The following is a 24,595-nucleotide window of genomic DNA, read 5'->3' as shown; positions in this document are numbered from 1 at the left end:
CCCAAGATGAACTATCATATTAGTTCTTAAGTTAATTGTGAGGACAAATTTTCATAAAGGTGATGATTTAAGACATGCCTCAACATCAGCTCTAGTTCCTCTGGTGAAAACAGGCAATGTTTGCCGAAAGTCTCCAGCAACACACAACTTCTTGTTCATTCATCCCACACTATAAGTTCAGCATCTTGCAAAATTTGTCAAGTGGACCATCGTTACAAATAGAACAAACAGATTCTTGCCCACATGCAACATTTAACGGTAACTTAAAAGTGGAAATGCAATTATCCCACCATTTATAAGTGAAGCATCTATTCTGATGTTGCTACACCGATTGCAACATTCTTAGTTAAGTGAACTTAAGCAAGAAGCAGATTGATTAAGAATTTTATTATGTGTCTAATACAAAAGAGGTTATATAATCTCAAAGTACATTAAGTTGATATGCAAATAAAGAAAATTAAAATCCTATTACTACCATTTAAATTTTTTTGTAATTACAACACCTAAGAAAATAAAGGCAAGTTGTTTATGAAAAGGTTTGTTTATGCACCACTGGCTGTTAACTAGTTAAACATATTTATGGTTCACTACAAACTTTTGTATAATATTTTAATAAACTTTATGTCCTTTTGTGGTGGTAAATGATACAAAAAATATTATGAAAAAGCACTGAGATTGGATATAATGTGTTAAGTGGTATACATACAGATATCTAAAGTTTTATAAGTTATTGACAGATATAATACTACATTTAAACAAATTCGTCTCTCTCTTTTATAGTTCGGTTCTTTTATTAGTTTTATAAAATGTTCTCTTACTTCTAAGAAAGCACTAAATTACAAACTTGGGAAATTATACTTTAATTTCATTGTTCATAAATTATACAAACCAGCTTATTTAACAACATACAAAGAATTTAAACAAAGTCTCAAGTATACAATACTATTACATACAGAACTGACTACAAGATTGATTTTTACAAGGTAATTAATATATTAGTACAGTGTTAAGTATATTATTTTCATTCAATTTTTTTTTTTTGCTAATTCTTCTGACTTCTTAAATGCTGCTTCTATTGCTTCTATAATGCCATGCCTGTAAAATAAACAAATACAGTATCTTAATAAAAAAAGATGCCAAAAATATAAAAACAATTTTTTTCACATTTTAGTTATTAATTGTGGTTAAACAGTTAAAATAAAATGGCAAAGAGAAAATTCATTAAAACCCATTTGTAATATAAATCAAGAAACTAGAAGCAGAAGTAAATTTTGATTGTTTACAACAATCATCAGAAGGTACAGAAAAATTACTTCAAATAAATACCCCTATACAAATGAAACATAAAAAATTATTTCTACCACTGTTAAAAAAATATCAATACAAGTTACAAAATGTTACCTAAGGAAGTACACACTAGTTGCAAAATCACCTTTTCAAAATAAATTCCCTAAATACTCATTCCGTTTTTTTCCTACCAACAATAATTACACCGGTCAGAGAACATTCAAATTTGTGCCAAAGTAGTTAACTCCTTAACAACAGCACTCTAGCCAACACTATTTGTCACCAAATGAGCAGCCATGCAGATTTCTAAATGAAAATACCCAGAATAAAATTTTGACTAAGAATAAAGTTTATTCTAAAGGAATTAAAGTTTAGTATTATGGACAATATTTTCAGCACTTGTGAAGGTATCTGGAAAGAAGGTTAGAATTTTGTAGTGAATTCATTATTTGTTGTGAAGCAGATTTTTTATTTCTTTAGTTCAGTGATATGATTCAAATTGAATACTATATTGTACTCATCTTGAAAAGTCTCCTTACTGATATCGAGATGTAATTATACATAAATATAGAAGCGGCAAAAGTGAAAACATTAAAAATAATAGTGATAATGTGTCTCAGACATGATTTGGTAACAACAAAAAATATTTACTAATAAGAACAGAGAAAATAACCAATAAAAATTAATTTTAGATGAAGTTATCTGACTATTATAAAGCTTTAAATTAGCTCTCAGAAAAGTCATGAGCTCTCCTGACCTATCTCAATCACACACTTAATAAATGATAATGGGATTTGAACACAACTAAAATAACTTAAATGATTAAAAGAGTTGTAAAATTACTGCACATACCTAACTCCAACTCTTTCCATGGCAGAAATTCCAGCAATAGTTGTACCACCAGGAGAACAAACTTCATCCTTTAATTCTCCAGGATGTCTTCCGGTCTGTAAAACCATCTTTGCACTTCCTAGCAACGTCTGTGCAGCCAAAGTATAAGACATACTTCGAGGTACACCAAGTTTAACAGCACCATCACTCATAGCTTCAATTATCTGATATACCTAAAACAGATAATTATGAAAAATAATATAATAATAAGCCAAACTTTCTATCGTAAAATATAAAAAGATTCTGGAAAAATTTTATTTAACTAATAAAATAAATACTAATTACGACGACTAGACTTGTACAGGTAACTATAAAAAATTCACAATATTTAAAAAACATTTAGAATTGTGTAGAATAATTTAAATAAAACAAATGGATAAAAGGATAAAGCTGCTGACATGCAAAGTGTTCAGGTGCTTTATGAATACACTTAAAAATTTATTTAACTTTCAAACACAATAAGTAGCTATATTAAATCTGATCAGGAAAATGTAATAAACAATATTTTACAATAAATTCTAAAAGAAGACGTTTTCATAAATTGAAAAATATCAGAAAAAATAAACATAACAGAATCAATTCAAAATTAATGTTTTTCAAAAAAAATTCAATTAGAAGAGCTGCTACAGGTTCTTAATTACTGTACTAAAGATTCAATGATATTTTAAGACAGAAAAAAATAATAAAACTTAAGTTAATTGTCAAATCCAATTTAATGACACAACATAAATTTAGTTGAAGATATGAATACATTTTAAAGATCCGCAGAACTATGAAAGAAAGAAAGAAAAAGAAAACAACCTAACTTAGTTCACCGAAGTAATTTTATAATATATAATAATATTATATAAATTAATCGATTCACCTAAGCAGCCAAAATTTAAAGATATTCTTACCTTATATTTTTAATTTTATGTGCTCTCATATTCTCTAAAGATCTTATTTTGTTAGTTTTACCATTGCAAATGTATTTAAATTGGTTACACTTAATTAAAAGCACATTTAACTTATTCGTGTTATTTTAAAATTTAAAGGTTACAAGGTTTAAATGTCATACTAAGTTCTTTATTGTATATATAGTTTTTATTAACTTTTCCATTGTTTTATTATTATATTGAAATAATTTTTTTTTAGCTACTAATTTATCCATTGCATTTCAAAAAAATTAACATTTTTCATTATTTTAAGTGTACCTATATGCTACATGCTTTTGAATAAAATTAATATTAACTGAAATAGGATAATCGAATTTGATAACAGTATGATGCAATCCAGTGAGTCAGAAAGAAAAAAAGAACTGGCTAAACAAATGAAAGAGACTAAGAATAGTAAGAGCCCATTTATGTATATATAATAGACCCAATAATTTTTCAGAGGGCAAGTTGTAGAAATCAAATGTACAAGTAATTTTAGGAATGTCTGTATTCCAAATGCGGATAATAATTAATGTACTTTTATTTGAGAATGAAGAAAATTAAGTACAACAATTAAGATTTTATTTTTTTATTATAAAAACAATATTCATTGCAGAGCACCACAAAATGTTGTAACATTCTAAAAACAATTAAGAATAATAAACAATCACTTTCAAATTAAACAAACTTGTTCTTTCTATTATCTTGCTACTCAGCTAATGAGGAAAGAAGATATAATAAGTAGTGATATCTTAGCGGTAAAGTACTGGAAATTGTACTTTATCTTTAAATCATTAACAACAGTGTTACCAGAAATTCTACTAATGATGGTGCTGTAATAATCTCAACGAACTTTAAATAGCACATGCCATTCAACTGAAAGTGATAAATAATAAAAATGTTTTTCTCAAGTCAATACTTATAAGACCAATATTCCTCTGTACCAATATACTGTATTTTTTTATAATTAAAAACCAAGTCGAACAACCCAAGTACAGAATGACAAAGTAAATGAAATGACACCTTATTTTTTTATTTCATTAATAACATAAAAATAACAGCTTATTTTTTATTTTATTAATAAAATAAAAAATAAGCTGTTATTTTTTGTCATTTTCCAAAAGCACTTTCACGGGATCCTGCATCATCATCAACATATATACAAAAACATATGAAGTCAATTACATAAAATACATAAATATAAATATGATGTCATAAAAAAAAAATAAAATAGAAAAAAAAAATAAATAGAAAATTAATACTATGTAACCTGGCCAGCCAATGTTAGTTACATTACTTTAATTTTTTTTAATTATGATGACATATTTATATATATGTAGTTATTTAATTGATTTTAATTTAATGATTGTAATTTTAATCTTTTAATTTTAATTAAAAAAATTATTTGATATGCAATTTTATATAAATTAAGTACAACTGATGATACAAAGGTAAGTGTAATTTCATTTACTTTGAAATTCTGTACTTGGGTTGTTCAAGTGGGTTTTTGATTATAAAAAAAAATACAATAAAAGTGTTATCTAAATAATTTTAAAAATAGCACTTATTAATCTACAAAGAATCACAAAAGCTATACCCACTGTTTTAAAACTTGACTGCATCCAAACAGTCAAGTTCTTGATATCCTATAATTGATTCTCCCTGTTTGAGACTGCAAGTATTCAAGGTACAAAATACATTATTCCTTCTTCTGAGTACATGACTTTCCTTCCAAAATTATTAATTAATTAATGATTCTTCTTCATTTATTGTTACTGGTGAACATTCATTAAGTTCACATTGTACTATACTTACTTACATAATTGTCTATCAAGCAAATGAAGATAAGCAAATCTGAATGTCTTTACAGCTTATCCTTTATTTCTTCTAATTTACTTATTTTGTTTATCTTTTTATTCCTACATTACCACATCCACTCTAAGGTTACTTTTTTACCTTTCCTCTCACTAATTTCATTCAGTTGCTAACATTCAATACATTGCTTCATTTTTAAAATGTACTTGCACGTCATTAACTTAGCCATCTCACGAATCAAAATATACAAACACTTCATTACCTCCAATTCTTTAATGCTTCCTTAACCTAACTATCTCACCAATTAAAGCAATACAAACATTTCATTACTTCCAATCCTTTAATACTTTCAGGGCTGAGTGTAATATTATGATGTAGTGTTTTGGCTATTTTAATATTACAAATGTACGCGCGGTTGCAAAACTATCTCTTCAGTATTTTAGGATTGATTTCTAAAAAAAACTTTGATAAATACAATCATAATGTGGATACGGAAATCGAATAAATCCTAAATATTTTATGTGTATCCCACCCATTTCTTGCTTGTTTATGTTTTCAGTGTGTTGTTTTTGTGATTTGTTTTATATTTTTAGGGTATTTTTTAATTCAGTTTTATGGTAAATAATTTGTTTAATTGTTTGGTTCGTCATTTAACTTGTTCATATTAATAGAAGAGTTACTAAATTATGAACAAATTTAAGTTCTATCGAGGAAAATTTCAATGATTCAAATTTAAACCAATATTACAACAACCAAGTGAGTTTGGTAAGTCAGGGTGTTACTATATTTAAACACAATTTATTTGTTTTCCATAAAATTTTAAAACAATATACCAAATAGAAAACTAGTGTCTTAAGCATTCACCATTGCCTACATGCCAAAATAAACTACAGTATGATTGTACCTGCCAATACAAAAATTCTATTCTAAATTTCACATCATAATTTTCCTTTTAATTATAAAATACTCTTTTACAGTAATTTTAAATTCTGTTTCGCTACTTTTTTCCTACAAATTTCATTAAAAACTGCTTACATGAAAAATAGCTCAAACATCTTTAATCTAGTGAAAAAATACTACAAACTAACTATACTATAATAACACTAAAACTAATACTATAATAACTATTTATTAGTTTGGGGTCGTTTTGAAATGAAATCCTTTTTTTTATCTGGTTATCTGGTAGTTTGATTTAATCAAGAATTTACACCCTTTTAATAATTTTTTTTTTGTCATTTTCAGATGATAAAATAAGAACTGATGTTCCTGAATCAGTTAAGTCATCAAATACTACTGACTATGTCTACTTTGGAGATAGCTAAACTTCATATTTTAGACAGAGCCAGTTCTTAGACAAGTTAGGTCTGAGTTATATGCCACAGAAGCAGACAAAAATACAGCATTAAATTTTTTATGGCAAGTGATGTTAAAAGTGACTATTTGTAGAAGTTTGCTGTAATAAAGGTGCAATGAGAAACAATTCTGCAGCTGGAATTATGTGCTTGGTAGTAGTGCACCAGTAGTGAGTGATATTAGCTTGTGTGTCACACAATATTTCTTTATTTCAGATTTTTCATTTATACATTTTTTCTGCTTTGAGTCATAATTAAAATAACATTTTATGCATAATTTATGAAAATAATTGTTCTATTTCATGAAAAAGCAGTTTGCAAGTTTACATTTATTTGAAGATGGTGGAAAAAATTAAAATTAAAATATATTTTACAATTTATTATTTTTTGAAGAGGAAATTACAATGAAAAACATGATGTATGTAGCAGAATAAAATAAACATGAATAATTTATCTAGTTAATATAAAACTGAAATTTTTGTTTAAAAAAATGGGTCTTTAGAGCGAGTAAACATGTTAGGCCCTTGTACCCTTGTACCCTAATTGTTTATGACCGTTGCTGCTTTAGGGTGAAAATAACATTCACTAATTTTGATGGAGGTGCTGCAACTCACAAATCCATTTGTCAGTACTTCAATTATCAAAATTTATTTTTAATAAATTATTTTATTAATTCTTTGAACAGATGACTAGGACTAGCTTAGATTAATACAGATTTACTCATAATCCTCACTGGAATGTTTAAGTTAGATAAAAAAATGCATAAGCTAGAAAAATGTTATAACTTACAAAATTAATATCTTAACTTACATACGCTGGTCCTGATCCTGATAGCGCTCCGATTGGATTAATTAAATATTCACTGACTTCTTCACAATATCCATTCACTGAAAATATCTTTTTTACAACATCTTTATGTTCATCAAAAACTGTTTCCAATTGAGGATCTAGTTGTTCTAATTTACTGGATGTACTGAACACTAAATTAATGCAGAAACAAATTAATTAATGCAGAAACAAAAGTTAACTGAAATGAAATTGAAGAATTACTCGTATATATCTACGAATAATTATCATCTTTATTTATATTTTATACATTTAATATCATAAACAGCCTAGCCTGTAATCCCAATTAGTTTAGCAGCCAATCTCATCCAGTTCAATGCTGATACTTTTGAAATGCTGTCACAAACAGAATCCTAAAAGTTAAAACACACTGGAATACACTGGCATTCAAATCCAAATGGAACTACTGTATGCCGTAAAACAACACACTACATTTTAATTATAAGAACCACAAAAAATAATAATAATAAAATGATAGATCATATTGTTTTTAACTGTTGTAGCTATCAGTAAAACTATGAATTACTTTTGTATAAAACAAACAACTTCCATTTTTATTTTTCTTAGGTTACAAAAAAAATAACATTACATCACTTGAATAGCGTAATTAGAATCTTACAGCAGAGTTTTATGTAATTTTGAGATACTGAATTCAGAAAATTTAATTACAATTACTGTATCACTTCCTTTTTTTTTTTTAGAAAACCATACCATCTATTTTAGATGGTAAATCTATAACTTAGAATCTACTAGTCTTACTACTACTTGAAATTTACATATCAATAATACATATTACAAATAAAATTAGTAGACAGTATTTATAAAAAAAACAAATCAAAATATATTAATAAAATTTTTAAAAAAAGTTTTTACAACTGTAATTTATGGAAAATTCCTTATTTTTAAATCATATCAACTGATTTTTTCACTTGCAAAGCATCTGATCAATTTCTCTAAACAAAAATCAAAAGTAGTCACCCATCATATCAGGATTCCATTTTGATAATCAAATTTGATCCATGAGCAGAATATCCTGATGCAAGCTTTCCCCTTGCTCATCACTGACAGAGAGCAACTGGTTCCAGAAAACAGTCTAGGTAAGCATGTAAGAAATCAATTTTTTCTTACAATTTTATATGATAGCCAAACATTATGTAAAGTAGATTTTCTTGCAGAAATTAATTAACCTTGCTGTCATTTCTCCCTCATGCCCATAAGGACCTGTCAGTTTTGTTCTCTATCTCTTCACTCCCAATCTGGCAGCTAAAAATCGCCTAATAATATCACTCTACTCTTTAGTTTTCTCCAAGCTGTCTAAATCTATCTGTAGACTCATGCAGAACTCTTCACATGTTTCTTCATCTGACTCATTTCTGGACTTGAATTGATGCACTTTTCTTCTCCTCTTTCTTTCCAACTGAAGTAAACCTAATCTAACCTGTAATACCTTCAAATTTTATTAATTTAATCTATAGTTGTTTCAATTAAGAATCTGATACCTCTCATAAATTATTCCGTAGTATACAAATAAATATCCAACCTTCAGTTAATTATTCTCTCATCTTACCTCTGAAATACCTACAATATCTGTAATTGTTTCAGATAGTGCATGTTCCAGATCAATCAATCCGTTGTCTGAATGGGGCGACCTTACATAAAGAGTTCTAACTGTCAGGGTGAATTACTTAGTATTCATCCCATTTCTTTGTTTTCTTTTCCCTAAAAAAGTTTGTTTATCAGGGAGGAAATAGTCATCATTTCTCCCTTGCTGACAAAGCTTTCTGGGAACGTGTGGATTATTTGAGTGTGATTATTTGAACGGGCCTAGTTTCAGGTAAACTTGTTTCTTAATTGCACTCTGTGAATGCAATCTTTAATGAAAGAAAGCATGCCTTATTGTACTAATATTCAACTATTATATTTATATAATAGACGATTATTATAAATTATATTATATTATTATCTTTATATATATATAAAAATAAATATATATATGTTTGTTTGTTTATTCCGTGTGCATTATACCATTCATCTGACTGCGATGAAACTATGGTGAGTTGTTGTGCGCATGCTCACAAAGGTTTCTGAATTAGTTTGGACCCGTTAGGTGGCGCTAGGATCAAGATATTTCAAAAAATTGTTATTTATGGTTTGATTTGGCTCATATTCTCAATATATATTAATTACATGAAAAGAAATATTTCTAAAAAAATAGACCCACTAGGTGGCGTTGGGGTCAAGATATCTCAAAAAATTGTATTCGTGGTCCAATTTGGCTATTATTCAGTATATACATTACTTACATGAAAAGAAATATTTTTACAAAAACTATACCTGCTTGGTAGCACCAGTGTTGAGATATTTACAAAACTAACAAATCTACAGACTTTATCCTTCTGTACATATAAAAGGTGATGTTCGTATGTATGTCTGCTATAGATTAAAAAATTGGATTGATTTACTTGCGAGAAAAAGGGAGAAAATAAAAAAGGAAAAAGGAAAAAAGGGGAAAAGGGAAAATTGTAAAAGAAGAAAAGGAAAAATGTTAAAGGGGAAAATGAGAGAAAGGAAGAAAGAAGAGATGGAAAGGGGAAATAGGAAAAAAGGTGAACAGGGATAAAGTGAAAGGTTAAATTTCATAAATTCCATAATGTTCAAATTTTTAATGTTTTATCAAAATTTATATATATATATATATATATATATATTCAAATCTAGCAATGGTGAAGCATTGCCGGGTCTGCAAGTACATATATAAAAATGAATGTTTGTTTGTTTGTCCTGTATGCATTCCTATACAATTCGTCCAATTTGATGTAACTTTGGTGAGTTGTTGTGTGAACACCCACAAAGGTTTCTGAATTTGTTTGGACCTGCTAGGTGACTTTGGGGTTGAGATGCTTTGAAAAATTGTATTTATCGTCTGATTTGGCTCATATTCAGAATAAATATTAATTACATGTAAAGAGATATTTTTTGCAAAAAATGGACCCGCTAGGTGGCACTGGGGTTGAGATATTTATGAAACAACAAAAAAATATATATACAGACTTTTTATTCTTCTATATATGTAAAAGGCAATGTTTGTATGTGTGTCTGCTGTAGACTAAAAAACTACTGGACCGATTTACATGCAGGAAAATAGTAAAAAGCAAAAGGGAGAAAGGGGAAAAGAGAAAAGGGAGAGGGGAAAGCGTTACAAACACATGAAAAGGGGAAAGAAAAAAATGGAAAATTAAAAAAGGAAAAGGGAAAGGGAATGGGGAGGTGGGAAAGAAATAGGGAAATAGAGAACAGGGAAACAGAGGAATAGGGAAAAGGGGAAATAGGGTAAAAGTGAAAGGTTAAATTCTGTGAAGTCCCACAATGTTCAGTTTTTTAATGTGTTTTATCAAACTTGCAATTGTGTTAATTTAATCTACATATACACTCAAATCTAGCAATAGCAAAGCATTGCAGGGTCAGCTAGTATATTATAAATTATTGTTTTAATAAATTATATATTAATTATAATAAACTGATTATTTATATTAATTTGTCTCTCTGAATTCTAGTTTTCTCTTTTACTTTGTTATTTATGTGTATAATTCTTGCTTCATTATTTGGAGGGGCTTAACTCAACATTACTTTAGTTCCTTTCTTGAATACTGTGTTGTCTTCTGAGTTTTATAATTAATCTATCATAACTAATAATTGCAAACTTGTCCTCTTCTCTTTCTTTAACCATTTCACTACAAAGTTCTTCCTTTTTTTGAGTCTACTCCTTGGAAAATCTTCAGGAATGTATGCATTTGTTTGATTTAATTCCAATTCTTTTAGATGTAGTAGCGAGAGCAACCAGCACGGGTCTATTCTTGTTCTATTTTAGCTTACCTAATCTTCTAACACTGTCTATATTTTCTTCTGTAATTCTGATTATAAAGTTTTTTCCAAATTTAAGACAACTCTGGAACTAATGTTAAATTTAATAGATCTATTTTTCTTTCTTATTTTCTGTTCCAAAGCTTCAATTCCTATTTCTTGACTTTGCATGTTATTGTTAGTTTCGTTAATCTATAAATTCTTTGATAACCAAGATTACAACATAGGTTATTTCTTATTTAAGTAAACAAGATAGTAGATAATAAACATTTACTTAATGATTTTGGCCTTTCTGTACATAACTCACCATCAACCTCCACTAGTTTAAAGTCTGCAGTTATTCTTTGGTTTCTATTAAGATTAGATATTACTTATTCAAATAATTAAACTTCCATAATAATTCCTTTAACATTAAAACAGCTGTACACGATTTTAACTCAAAATATTACCAATAACCCATAAAAAAAATGTAGTTTAAGTTACAGCATGCACCAGTGATGTTGAACCTACAAAGGTATAATTCAAACTCCTATCTATATCACAACTAACCATAGACAAAAAACAATATCTCATAAATCCACCTTATTAAACAAGAAGTAATGCAGCAAAGATACATTACTGCACTATATGTGGTCTTTATATTTTATTCCTTCTAACATTGGAAGACACTGTAAAAAATGTTGTTCTTAGATAATTTCCTTAATTTTTTTTCTTTTAACCTGCAAGCAGTATATCATCATATTATATTTTCCCTCTGCAGTTCCAATATGTTTTAGCATATTTTGTCACTCTATCTTTTCTCCCTAGTAGGTGTTTTCTGTCCATATCTCTAATACAGATATATTTTATCTTCAATACAGATTTTTTATCTTCATATCTTAATCTTCAATAAGAAGATTTTCTCTTCTTTATGCATCTGCCTTTTTGGCAATGATTTTCGTTATTATTTCACTAAATCTCTCCTTTAAACAAACTTCCTTTGTTGCTTTGAATTTCTCTTTATTTTGATTGAAATAAATATAGCTTTCTATTTTAACCACATTTTTCATTTTTATACTGTGCAATATTTCATCAATTGTAATGCTTCTTTCATTAATTACAATACTGATTCTACTAATGTTTTTACTTTTCTTCCTTATGAAATTTTTCCTATTGATAACTGCTTTTTGAATAAATTATAGGTCTTTTCCAACTGTTTGTACAAATATTATTTTGCATTTTTCTCCTTTCTTCGGCTCCAATATTTTTAATAACATTCAATATTCTTCTACTCTTGAATATTTAAGATATATTACCTAAATATCTAAAATATACTGAATTAGTGTAAATTTCAGTACAAGTTCTACTTACCAGTACAGCCTTCTCCTACAAGCAGTGGTGTATTTGGCATTGTTCTAATAACATTAACCCTCTCAGCAAGAGTCTTGTTTTGAAGAACTTCATATAACATCTAAAAAGATACAACTATAATAAGCAAGCTTTGTTAATATTGATACTTACACACAAAATTTTAAAGCCTTACACTATACATTACATTACAAAAGGTTTTCCACTTATTTTTCCATTATTTAACAATGTTGTTATAATACAAATGAATCTTAAGTAACTTAAAAGTAATCACATATTAGAATAAAATTATACTAATAAAAATTTTACAAAAGATCAGCATATAATAATTACTTAATACCACACAAATAATAATACAAAATTACAATTTGCAAATATTTAATCTTTCAGTATTCATTTATAACATTTATATTCCTTACTTATTGACTCTTTAAATGTGCAGTCTACTTCCACACAATTTCTTCTCCAATCTCGTTTCTTATTTGAACACTGTGTTCAGCCAATAATCCATGCAAAAAATTATTTTAAAAAAAATCAGGTATCTAGTAATCCTTCTAGAAAAGTGACCAAAATTTTAAAGTTATTTTAACTTTTTTACTATCAGTGGGGTTCAAAGAAAATTTGCAAAATGTTGACTAACTCATATTTTTATCTATATAAAACTTCAAATATTGCATTTTAATAATATCTATGCAAGTAAAAAAAAAAAAATATCTATACAAGACATTTGCTTCAAAACCATGTAACCAAATACTGGGAATCCTAAGATTTATAACAAGTATTTCAATCTTTCCTAAATAAAGCTTGTTTTCAGCACAAATCTGAATATTCAGAATATATATACGATGCATATGGTGTTAACACACCACTTATTCAAAAATTCTAAAAAAATATTTTGTATTAATAAAAAACAACCATTTAATCAGATGTCTGCAAAGTTTCAAGTTACATTTTTTATTAGAACTTCAAAAGAACAAAAATTATAAAAATTTTCAGAAAATTAATGATAAAAAATAAAATGAATTATTTAATACTAAAATAGTTTGATTTGCTAACTACATCATAATGAAGCCTCCTTACTTTGTCATTATCATTTTACTGTAAATCATACAGTGACTGACATTTACTAAAATTGAACAGAGTATGTAAGAATAAGTACAGAGCAGAATATGTAGAATCCGCAACAGATATGTAAGAATCAGGATAAAGTTCATTATATTTAAATTACAACCAATTTAATAGTATATGTGGCAAATTAATAAAATGCCAGTAGATAAATGTAAAAACAGTGAAGTATTATATAATCAGGCTCAATATGAAAATGAATATGTAGCTATAGTGGACGGAATAAATCTTTAACAAGAAATACATTTTAATAGCTTTCTGACTTAGTAGGTAATGAATTTATTGCTTCATAAGCAATACAATCTTATTAATATTATTATAAAATGAGTAAATAAATAATCTCTTCCTTGTTTTGTTTTAATCTCTAAATAAAAATCATATCCAGTTATTCTCTGAAGTAATGAATGATTTACTTCTCACCATAGGCAATGAGATATTTTATAAAAGTTCTAAGAAATACTTAAAATGAAACAAAATGAGTCACATGATAAGAAATAAATTTCTCTTTTGGGCGAAATAAAATTGACAATTTTTTCAACCGCAGTCAAAAGTTCAGTTTTCTTTTCACTTGAAAAGAAAATGTATGTTTGAAATGAACATACTTTTTAGCTAAAAAATAAGTATACAGAGTGGTCTGAGATGTATTCCACGAACTTCAGGTACCGATTCAGGACACCAAAATGAGCAAAAAAATTCATATCAACATAAGTTCTATTTTGCTTTGTTTTCCTTCTGGACTTTATTTTGAACAAAATGACACCTCATTTGCAAAAATCCGTTGACAAACAACTGAGTTATTGCAAACAATTAACCCAGCAGTATGCTTGCGCACTGTAATGTAAGCTGATAATTTTTTGCCTGTTTTTATTTCCACCATTAAATGTAATAAAAAATAATAATAATAATAAATTAATAAAAATTATATTAATCAGTATCTGAAGTTTGGGGAATATATCAGGAATACCTGTATATGATTTTAATTACAGAATAAAAAGTATTGGATAAAGGCTTTTTTATTTATTCCTGTACAATAAAGAATACAGGAAACAAGAGGTGTTAAAAAAAAATAAGGACATGTCTCCTGTTGCACATATGCAGTCAGTTAGTTGCATGCTGAGAATTGCAGGTTTGTAAATATATTGTCAAAGGTCTGCTATAGGGAGTTTAATTCTATATTTTACATTAGTAATTTTGATTAAATGTTCATATATAAATGAAACCAAAATTATCTCTGTAAACAATATAAAATCTATTCTATAATAAAGCATATAGTAAATTATACGGCATAGGGTCATGTCATATAGGGCATAACCATCCCTCAATCCTTTGTTTGCTCTTCTTAGCACTTTTAAATTATCTTCCTCAAAATTTCAGATTCATTGTTACCCTCTTTGCAGATTAACTATACCTACATCAGATTAAATTACTTAACAGGATTCAGAAATTCTGCATTAGCAGTTCAAAAAATATCAATTATTGGATGGACTGTAACTATCTACTAAGTCAATAACATTTTCATGAATATATACATTTATTTGACATATTTCTACAGCTTTCCTTACAGAAAGAGAAGAAAAAAATTATTTTATTTTAGTGTAAAATAAACAAAAACCGAAATAACAATGCAAAAGTCAATCAAAGTATATTCGCTCCATTCTAGATGCAGATAAAATATTTAACAAACTCATCATTTCAAGACCAGTGGCTCCAGTCACACATTTAAAAACAAACATGATGAATGTTACATGTTGGCAAAAAATCTACAATCTTATTATATCAAATTAACACTAAGGTGTTAACAGACTTTTTGAAATGAGTAGTTGTGATATCATTAATATACAGAAACCCAAGATATAAAGGAATGTGTTTCTAACCAGTTATTTTAAACAATCAATTTAACTATGATATGAATTTAAAATTCAACTGTACATATTAAATAAATATAACACATTATGTAAGAACTATAATCAGTCATTCTAACAAAAATCATAACCGTAAATAATAAAATATAAATTTTAACAAAGGATTTGTGCTGTATGCTTCCAGTGATATGCAAAAAAGAGTATTAAGAAACCACATGCCACAATATTATCTCATTAAATATATATGAACACAGGTAATGTTTCTTTAGGATCATAAAACTACTACTTGAAATCAAGCTCTTATATTAAAGCAGAAAGATAATTTCGAAATGAACTTTATAATGAAAAAATAATTCTTTATTTACATTAAATTATTTAGAATGAACAATTTATTCCTCACAAATATTAAAAATGTTTCTTACAGAAAAGGAAAGTAAGGAAAATGCCTTGACAATTTTAAGAGTTGACTCTACAAACATAAATTACATGCACACAAATACACACTGCATTTAAGTTTCCTTTGGCAAGTTAAAACCTGAAGACAGTTTAAAAGATGTTCTGGAGATGGTTAGGACACTATTCTCATACATACATTTATTTTGTGTGTGTGTGTGTGTGTGTGTGTGTGTGTATATATATATATATATATATATATAAAATCAGGGTTAATGTGTGCAATAAAATGTCTATACCAGTGGATGAATGCACAGAAATACATCTGAAATAATAAAATATCTTTTTAAAAAAACACAGATCTGTACTTTCTGTAATATATAGTATAAAATATAATAATTGTGATTATTATATATATAAAATCATAACAGTTAATTTAAATATATTAACAAAATTTTTAAGTTTCGGAATTGGGAAAACAATAAACAAAATTTATTCATTTAGGTAAAAAAGAATGAAAAAATATACAGATTTAAAAATGTAAAGTTCCTTGAAAAAATAAAATACGTAAGCAATGGAAAGGTGATAAATATTTCAAAAAATGTTTTACACTAAAAAATAAAATTTATTAAAAATTAATTCATCAAAATAATAAATTTTGATTACGATAGCATATTTAACAGAAACAATAAGGTTTAAAAAATTCAATATAAAATAAACAGAAATACTTGTTTCCTCGAGATGTAAATAAAGTTAATAATTTGTTGAATTTATTACCAAAAGGCTTTATATATTTATAACATTTTTTTTTTGTCTTCAGTCATTTGACTGGTCTGATGCAGCTCTCCAAGATTCCCTATCTAGTGCTAGTCATTTCATTTCAGTATACCCTCTAAATCCTACATCCCTAACAATTTGTTTTACATATTCCAAACGTGGCCTGCCTACACAATTTTTTCCTTCTACCTGTCCTTCCAATATCAAAGCGACTATTCCAGGATGCCTTAGTATGTGGCCTATAAGTCTATCTCTTCTTTTAACTATATTTTTCCAAACGCTTCTTTCTTCATCTATTTGCCGCAATACCTCTTCATTTGTCACTTTATCCACCCGTCTGATTTTTAACATTCTCCCATAGCACCGCATTTCAATAGCTTCTAATCTTTTCTTCTCAGATACTCCGATTGTCCAAGTTTCACTTCCATATAAAGCGACGCTCCAAACATACACTTTCAAAAATCTTTTCCTGACATTTAAATTAATTTTTGATGTAAACAAATTATATTTCTTACTGAAGGCTCATTTAGCTTGTTCTATTCAGCATTTTATATCGCTCCTGCTTCGTCCATCTATATATTTATTTTTTAATAAAATTTGAATGTTTTAAAAATCAGAATGGTTTTTCAGAAAGAAGTTGACCTGTATCATTTTCTGTGGCAGCCTGTAGCATGGATAAAGTGACTGTAGTAGATAGTAGAATATGACATCTAACCTGATAGAAAATAATAATTGATGATCAATCAACAAGTATAACGGTCTGGTTTTTTATGTAGGCAGGATGGATGCTGTGGCTATACAAGTGTGGTAAAAGGTATTTCTATATCAATTTGATCATAAGATAAAAATATTTTATTATAATAAAGCATTCAGAACCACTCCAGTTATATTACAAATATGTTTCTTTTTTTATAAAGATAGTCAATCAGATAATTTTTTTCTCAATTAGTCATTAATTGTTAGAATTGAACTGTTTATTTAATTTATGCGATACGATAAAATTCTAGAGAAAATTTAGCTTTTAGTATATTTTGTTTTGTTGGATACATTATTTTACTTTTTTTAAATTTTACCTCCAGATGATAAAATTATTAAACTGAAAAATGTAATATCTACAATAATTTGAAAATTTAAATTATAATTTGAAAATTATATTGAATATATGATCAATTTCTAAATGAAAATGGAGTGGAACAACAATAATCTGGCGTTATGTTGGGCATCTCAACTGCACAATTATTGAAAATTATAGAAGTGAAGTGGTTCAAAATATTTTTTATAACTTCTAATAAATATATATATATATATATATATATACATGTATATCTATATATATATATATATATATATACATGTATATCTTTTGCTTTTTATGACTGAACGTGAATATATTATGAAATAATTCTAAGCATAAAAGAATGTTACATCATTTTAACACTTCATTTTTCCAATAAATAAGTTTATAATAAAAATAACTATTAATGGATTAAAAAAAAAATTAATTTCAACACTTTTTTATAATATCAGAATATTATCTAACGGCAGATAATTTTCTTCGCAGATAATTTTCATTGTTGAGTATTTTCTACAAGTAGACCACTGTAGGTTTTTTCATCACTGGTCACACGTCATCAATAACTTCACTGTTGGCCATTTTCTGAAAATGATCTTCATTTTCTGCATTACAAACTGTGAAATATCAAACTGTAAGAGAATATGGAGATGCCATGCAATTTGTTAGACTCACGTTTATTTTAAATTTAAACCCAAGCCATTGGATGTTATTTCTCTTCCATTATTACTTTGTTAACTATAAAATTGGTAGGTAACTGCTTCCAGGAAGAATATAATTGTTATGTTAGGCACACCTTGCCAAGCCTTTGTCAATGAAAACTACATGTATCAAATTGAGTGCTCAGAAATTTGAAAATGTCTTCATTTGGAACAATTATTATACTTACCATAAGTTTTTTCTTTTAAATAAATTATTATTTGTTGTACTACAGCTGATCTTTACATTACAAAAGTGTAAATTGAAGCTAGGAATATTTTTTAATTGAAGAACTATCATTAGATTAAAACTGATCTTCATTTTAATGATCAGAGTATAGTCAAAAATGTATAAAGCTGTTTTGAAATGCTTTGTATTAAATAATTTTTAATACTATTCTAAGGGTATTACTTTTATTATCTATCCCTATATTTGATTTTTGTAAAGTATACGAAGACTGATTTCTGATACATGGGTATTCTTTCAATATTTAATAGCTAATAAATTTGGAATATGATTGCCACTTGATATAGAAGATGGCATAAAGTTGTTTGATTTTTTTTATTTGATATCCTGGTGCTCTTAGTTCATTTATTTACAAAAATTGTTTTAGGAAATTACCACCAATTAATATGCTTTCACTACTGTAAACTTCATTTGACCCTTTATCTCATTCAATTGTTGTATCTTCAAATTGTTTAATGAAAGGAACAGGAATTATGTCACAACAAAATATTCCACCAGAAATTGAAAAATAGCTTTTTAAAATTATACAGGTTGATTCAAAGAAACGGGAAATTTTGAAAGTTGTGTTGGTAGCTGTGGGCGATTGGTATCACTTGATAAGTGGCGCCAGCCTCTCTAACCTAACCTGCCATTTAGTTGTCATGGATCCTTGGAGTGGTGCGTAATGTACATTTGCTATCAAATAATATAAAGACTATAGCTACTAGTGATCAGCAGAAGACAGCAGAAAGCAAGGGTTCTTTGACTGCCAAATCTGAGTGGATATGATACCTCATTGATCAATAATATATATAAAAAAAAATTCCAAATACTTCAATAAAATTAACCACTATATTAAAACCCATAAATAAAAATGAAAACAACAAAAATATTTATAAAAATTACTCCTACACAAATAAAATTATAGTAAATTAATGCTTATAATGATAAAAAATATAAACCTGATACCATATAATAAAACAATTAAAATATTATAATAAAATATTAAAAAATAAATACGATTATTCTGGTATTTATAAAATAAAATGCAATAATTGTGAAAAAATATATACTGGAAAACAAATAGCTCATTTAAAGATATATTTAATGAACATTTCAGGTCATTTAAAAAAAAAAAATAGGTTTTTCTAATGCAACAGACTATTTAATAATTAACAAACAATATAACTAGTTTACTTTTTCAATTATTTCTAAATTATTTTCTAAACATTGAACATGAAAGTAATAATAAAAAATTAGAAGGTTTAGAAAGATTTTATTTATATAAATATAAACATAAATTCAGCCTAATGAATCTGCAGACAGAATTTGATGGGGGTCATTCTTACAAATATTACATAAAATTGATAAGAAATTTTAAATAAATCAGATAATCAGTTACACTGTATTAATATATTGACAACATTTTAAAGGAAATTTAAATATAAAGGTTTTAAATTTAAAAAAAAAAATTTATTGACTGAAGAAATATTTGTTCTACAAATTCTAATGTATCATATGTATTTTAATATGTAAGTGTAAAAAAAGAAAAAATTAAAAACACATTACTGAGGATTGGCATATATCTGAAAGCTATTTATTGAAAAAAAAGTATGGTAAAAATGTTCTTTAATTCTGTACTTTGTGGAGCAGCTGAATAAGTTTATACTATACAAGGGATATCTCTAAAGTAAAGACTGCTAGGAAATTTCTCTCCTTAAGGTTGGCGAACCTGTGTCATTCATGGCTATGCTAGTAATGTACACACTGCATTGTTTTCTGTAAGTTGTTGCGTTGTAATATCTTTGATTACGTGTGAGTTATTATGTTATAAAATGAATAGGAAAATCGATTTTGCCACTGACTGTGAAATATGTGGTCTTAGGTTTTTAAATCATTAAAATGCTTAACTGGTTGAAATTCATAGGCAGTTGGTGGCTGTGTATGGTGATAATGTAATGAATGAAAGAAACGTCCGAACATGGTGTGAAAGGTTTAGAAATAACAGAATTAATGTGCACGATTAAGAATGTTCGGAGAGGTCCACCGAGGACTTGTTGAAATGCATCAATAATGAAATCAAAAAAGATCACCGCCCAATGATTTCCAACCTGGCCCTTCTTTTTCCTTACGTTTCAAAAGTTGTTATCGATCGGATTGTTCATGACTATTTAAGCTTCAGAAAGGTTTGTGCATATTGGGTGTTGCCGTTTTTGCAACGGAATGTCTCAAAATGAATCTTTGGAATGGGCTTTGCATTACACAGAAGATGATTAGTTCCTTAATTCAACTGTTACTGGCAATGAAACGTGAATTTTGTATTACATGCCAGTGAGAAAATGGCAGTCAATGAATGGCGTCATTCTCAATCACCAACCAGACTGACAAAGATCAAGCCACATCCATTTGGACGCAAACTGATGGCCACAGCCTTTTGGGATCTGTTTGGCATAATGCATGCCATGTAGAACGACTATAAATGCAGAAGCCTACTGCAAAAGTCTATGTAATTTACGGCACACCAATCAAAATCGGCAATGTAGGCAGCTGACCAGTGGTGTTGTCCGGCTGCACGATAATGCATGTCCACATGTTGCGGGTCCAACAGGTGATTTGCTAAGAACATTTGGACAGGAAATTTACATTCACTCACAGTATAGTCCAGATTTAGCTCCTTTTGATTACCATTTGTTTGGGAGTTTGAAAGAATTTTTGAGTGATAAGCAGGTGACGATGAACTTAAAAAATGCTGTTAATCAGTGGCTAAATGGACTAACGGCATAAGAATATGACGAGGGTATATTGAAGCTGGTGATATTAAATATCTTAATTCATGTGGTAATTTATATAGAGAAGTATTATAAGGTGTGCAGTTTAAGAAAAATAAAAAATATTTATAAAGTTTTCAGAATAAATGTTTTTAAATGAAATTGTCTTTAGTTTAGAGTTAACCTCTTGTATTATTAGCTATATATATCTCTTACATTAATTGTTATAGAATTTTGGGTGTATTTTTTTTTTTTTTTAAATTAACAGTTAACAATTATTAAAAGTTATAAGAGATGTTCAAAGTGTCCACCATTAGAAATTACACAAATCTCGTCTTTTTTGTAGAGATTGTCTAAACCATTCAAAAATTCTGGGAGTATTCCTAATTTCTTGAAATCTATTATGGATCCTTTGTTGAAAGTCCTCAATGTTGGGTACTGGATTTTATTTTTCAAATGGCCCCACAGATATAAGTCAAAAGAGGGGATTATTTTCCCTTACAAAATTAGGAATATTTTATTTACATTCTCATTTTCATTTGTATTCTCTGATGTTACTAATAAAACCCTAATAACTAATAAAACTTATGTAAAATTAAATAAAAACGAAATAACTCTATATTTACAACCCCTACCCACCAAGTTTTGTATTTTTACAGTTTCTGATGATATTTGCCAAAACAACCTGGACAAAGGTCAGGATGATCTGGGCACACTTCACATATGTTGTTTTTCTCTCTTTGTTAATTTGAGTGGCAGACTGTATATCTTTTCTGCTTCAATCTGCCACAGTCATCTCATTCATCAGCGATACGTATTGTATGTTTTTGGCAAACTCCAGAAAATTTAACTTTTTTCCAGGTGGACGAGGCAGGAAATACCCAGTATAACCAGCCTTGAGTCATATAGACATTTTTGTGTTACCAGAATACATATTGTACAGATGTAAAGCATTGTTAACGTACATGGACAAGATATGAAAGAAATTTTTTTTATACCATCAGATGGTTTTTCTCTTGCAGGGATAATAAGACATTAATTAGCTGGTCTCCTCTGACAAACCCTTTCATATGAACATTATACTGCACCACTGGCAGAGGTTTTTTTCCACATTCAACTCCTTTTATCAATCATCTCATTTTCAAATTCTGTTGATATATAAGTTACTTTCCTTTTATCTTTCCAGGCTCCAATCACATTCCCGTCACTGTAACGAGCTATAGTCTCTTCCTTTACCCAATTTTGCTGATACAATATCCACCGGTGAGCACTTTCAATTACTTCTTAAGTACCAGTGCAGTAGGTATTATTAGCCAGATGTTTTAATGCTAATGAATAACTATTGTAATAATTATCCATGAACAATTAATGGCCTACATTTAGTGCATTTCACATTAAATACATTACTATTTCTGAGACATAACCTTTCCCTGCTGTTTTGCCTCCATAACAATGAAAACAAAATCATTCCATCTGGCTCACTCAAGGTAAATATTTTTAAACTATATTTATATCTCTTTCCTTTAATGTATTGTCTAAAAACTAACCACTCATGCCAAAGCACAATCTCTTCATCTAAAGAAAGTTGTTTACTGGGCTGATATAAAAAGTCATTTTTGAATTAAAATTGTATTCTACAGCCTGTATTTTGTGGGTGCGGCTCTTTTTTTCAGCATAAATTTTTGGCTCAGAGGAAAAATACAAACACCTAAGAATTAATAAAAAGTGGTCATGACTCATATAGGCTCTGAAACCAGGTAAACCAAACAACCAGTGTGTCTTCCAATAATCATGTAAATGGGATAGATTGATTGTTCCTGTATGCAAGATAAGAGCTAAGATGGTTTTTAGTTTATCAACTGTTAGTGGTTTCCATCTACTATGTGGGTATTTCTCATGTATTTTCCGGTAAAAATATTGTTTATGTTTCGATTCGTTTCATTTACAATCATTTTCAAATAAACATTATCTACAAATAAATTACAAAAATCAATAGGGTGATTACTGGGTACTGGCACATTCAATCCACTATTACTGGTAAATGCAATGTATTTCAAGCCAGAAGTTTTGGTTGACTATATTGGATTACAAACAATATTATCATCATCAAACTCAGACATGGAACTGCTTTCCCAGATGGTCAAACTCATCCTCACTTTCACACAATAAGTTGTCTTGGTCTGCTCTTGAAGTTCCTGGCTCATTAGCCGCCATTATAATAATGGTAATGATGGCAGGTAATAGCAATAAACTAATATTAAAATTATACTAATAAACTAATAACTAATAAAAGAACTAAAATTTTCAAAAAAATAATAATGCGTAACTCTCACAACAATGTCTGAGATGCCAGTGTCACGTGAGCACAAGCGCTGCGATCCAGAAACGATGGGCTCATACAACACAGTACATCTATATAACACGCACAACATAAAAAACGCACACCAAAAGAACTGAATGAAGACAGACATATACAAATGAATGTATATGAAGTGACTGCTGGCGTCACTTGAGCATCCTCCTAAGGGGCGCCATGTAATGCCAGCAGCACATACACATTTAATATGTTAAAATCATATGGTTTTATTTTTAAGTAATTTGCATTCATTTTTACATTGTTAACATGTTCAGCAGTATTCAGAAGTGAAAAATTAATATATATTGTTTTATTATTTTTTAATATTAAATTTTATTGTGAGAAAATTATTACTTAATTTGATTCTAATTTGCAATACTAGATTTAACAATAAATAAGAACAATTAATATTTAATCGAATTGAATGTAAAGTGGAGGACATGAAAACACAAATTTATAACATCAATTTTCTGCCATAACTTTTAAAAAATAAATGCCATTTTCTTCAAAATAAAAGGCTTAATATTTTAGCAAATAACATAAATTTTGATCAAACTAATATTCATGGAGATATAACAGATTGAAAAATAGACATGGCTGCCATTTTGTAATTTGCAAAGGTATTTAAGTCCTGATGTTTTGCTAATTTTAAAACTTTATTCGAAAAAGTATAGCCAGCCCACCATTTTAGAAACACTAGTATATAACCCTAATTTTTCATTAAAGTAGTTTCGCAGGATTGAATAATTCTGATATAACACAATTACTTCAATCATGACTAAGGATAAGGATGCGGGGATATATATATATAGTAAACAATAGCATAAAATGATCCCACTAGTCTAACTGTAATTGTTTGTTAGGTCTAGCAAACATGCGAGCAATGAGAATACTAGGGATATTTTATTAAAAAAAACTTTTTATCCAAGTTATTTTAAATTAAAATCTCCCTTCGTGTAGTTTCTTTTTCTAGCTTAAATTGTATTCTGGGTTTTCAATAAACAA

At 28.0% G+C, this 24,595-nt stretch overlaps 1 protein-coding gene across 1 annotated transcript in view; it reads right to left on the bottom strand.

Moving 5' to 3' along the window:
• Positions 1-843: 843 nt before the first annotated feature.
• The window catches only part of P5cr (Pyrroline 5-carboyxlate reductase), a 65,728-nt gene continuing 41,976 nt past the window's right edge, over positions 844-24,595 (bottom strand). Inside the window, exons 5-8 of the mRNA XM_075358107.1 lie at positions 12,317-12,416; positions 7,070-7,239; positions 2,140-2,351; positions 844-1,095 (exon numbers count right to left, since the gene is read on the bottom strand). Of these exons, the coding sequence (XP_075214222.1) occupies positions 1,026-1,095; positions 2,140-2,351; positions 7,070-7,239; positions 12,317-12,416 (552 nt within the window). The 3' untranslated portion in view covers positions 844-1,025. The remainder of the gene's footprint in view (positions 1,096-2,139; positions 2,352-7,069; positions 7,240-12,316; positions 12,417-24,595) is intronic.

This window comes from Lycorma delicatula, chromosome 1, assembly GCF_047948215.1.
Source record: "Lycorma delicatula isolate Av1 chromosome 1, ASM4794821v1, whole genome shotgun sequence".
Lineage (NCBI taxonomy): Eukaryota > Metazoa > Arthropoda > Insecta > Hemiptera > Fulgoridae > Lycorma > Lycorma delicatula.
Note: the sequence above shows the minus strand (reverse complement) of the source record. Positions and strands in the feature narration are given on the sequence as shown.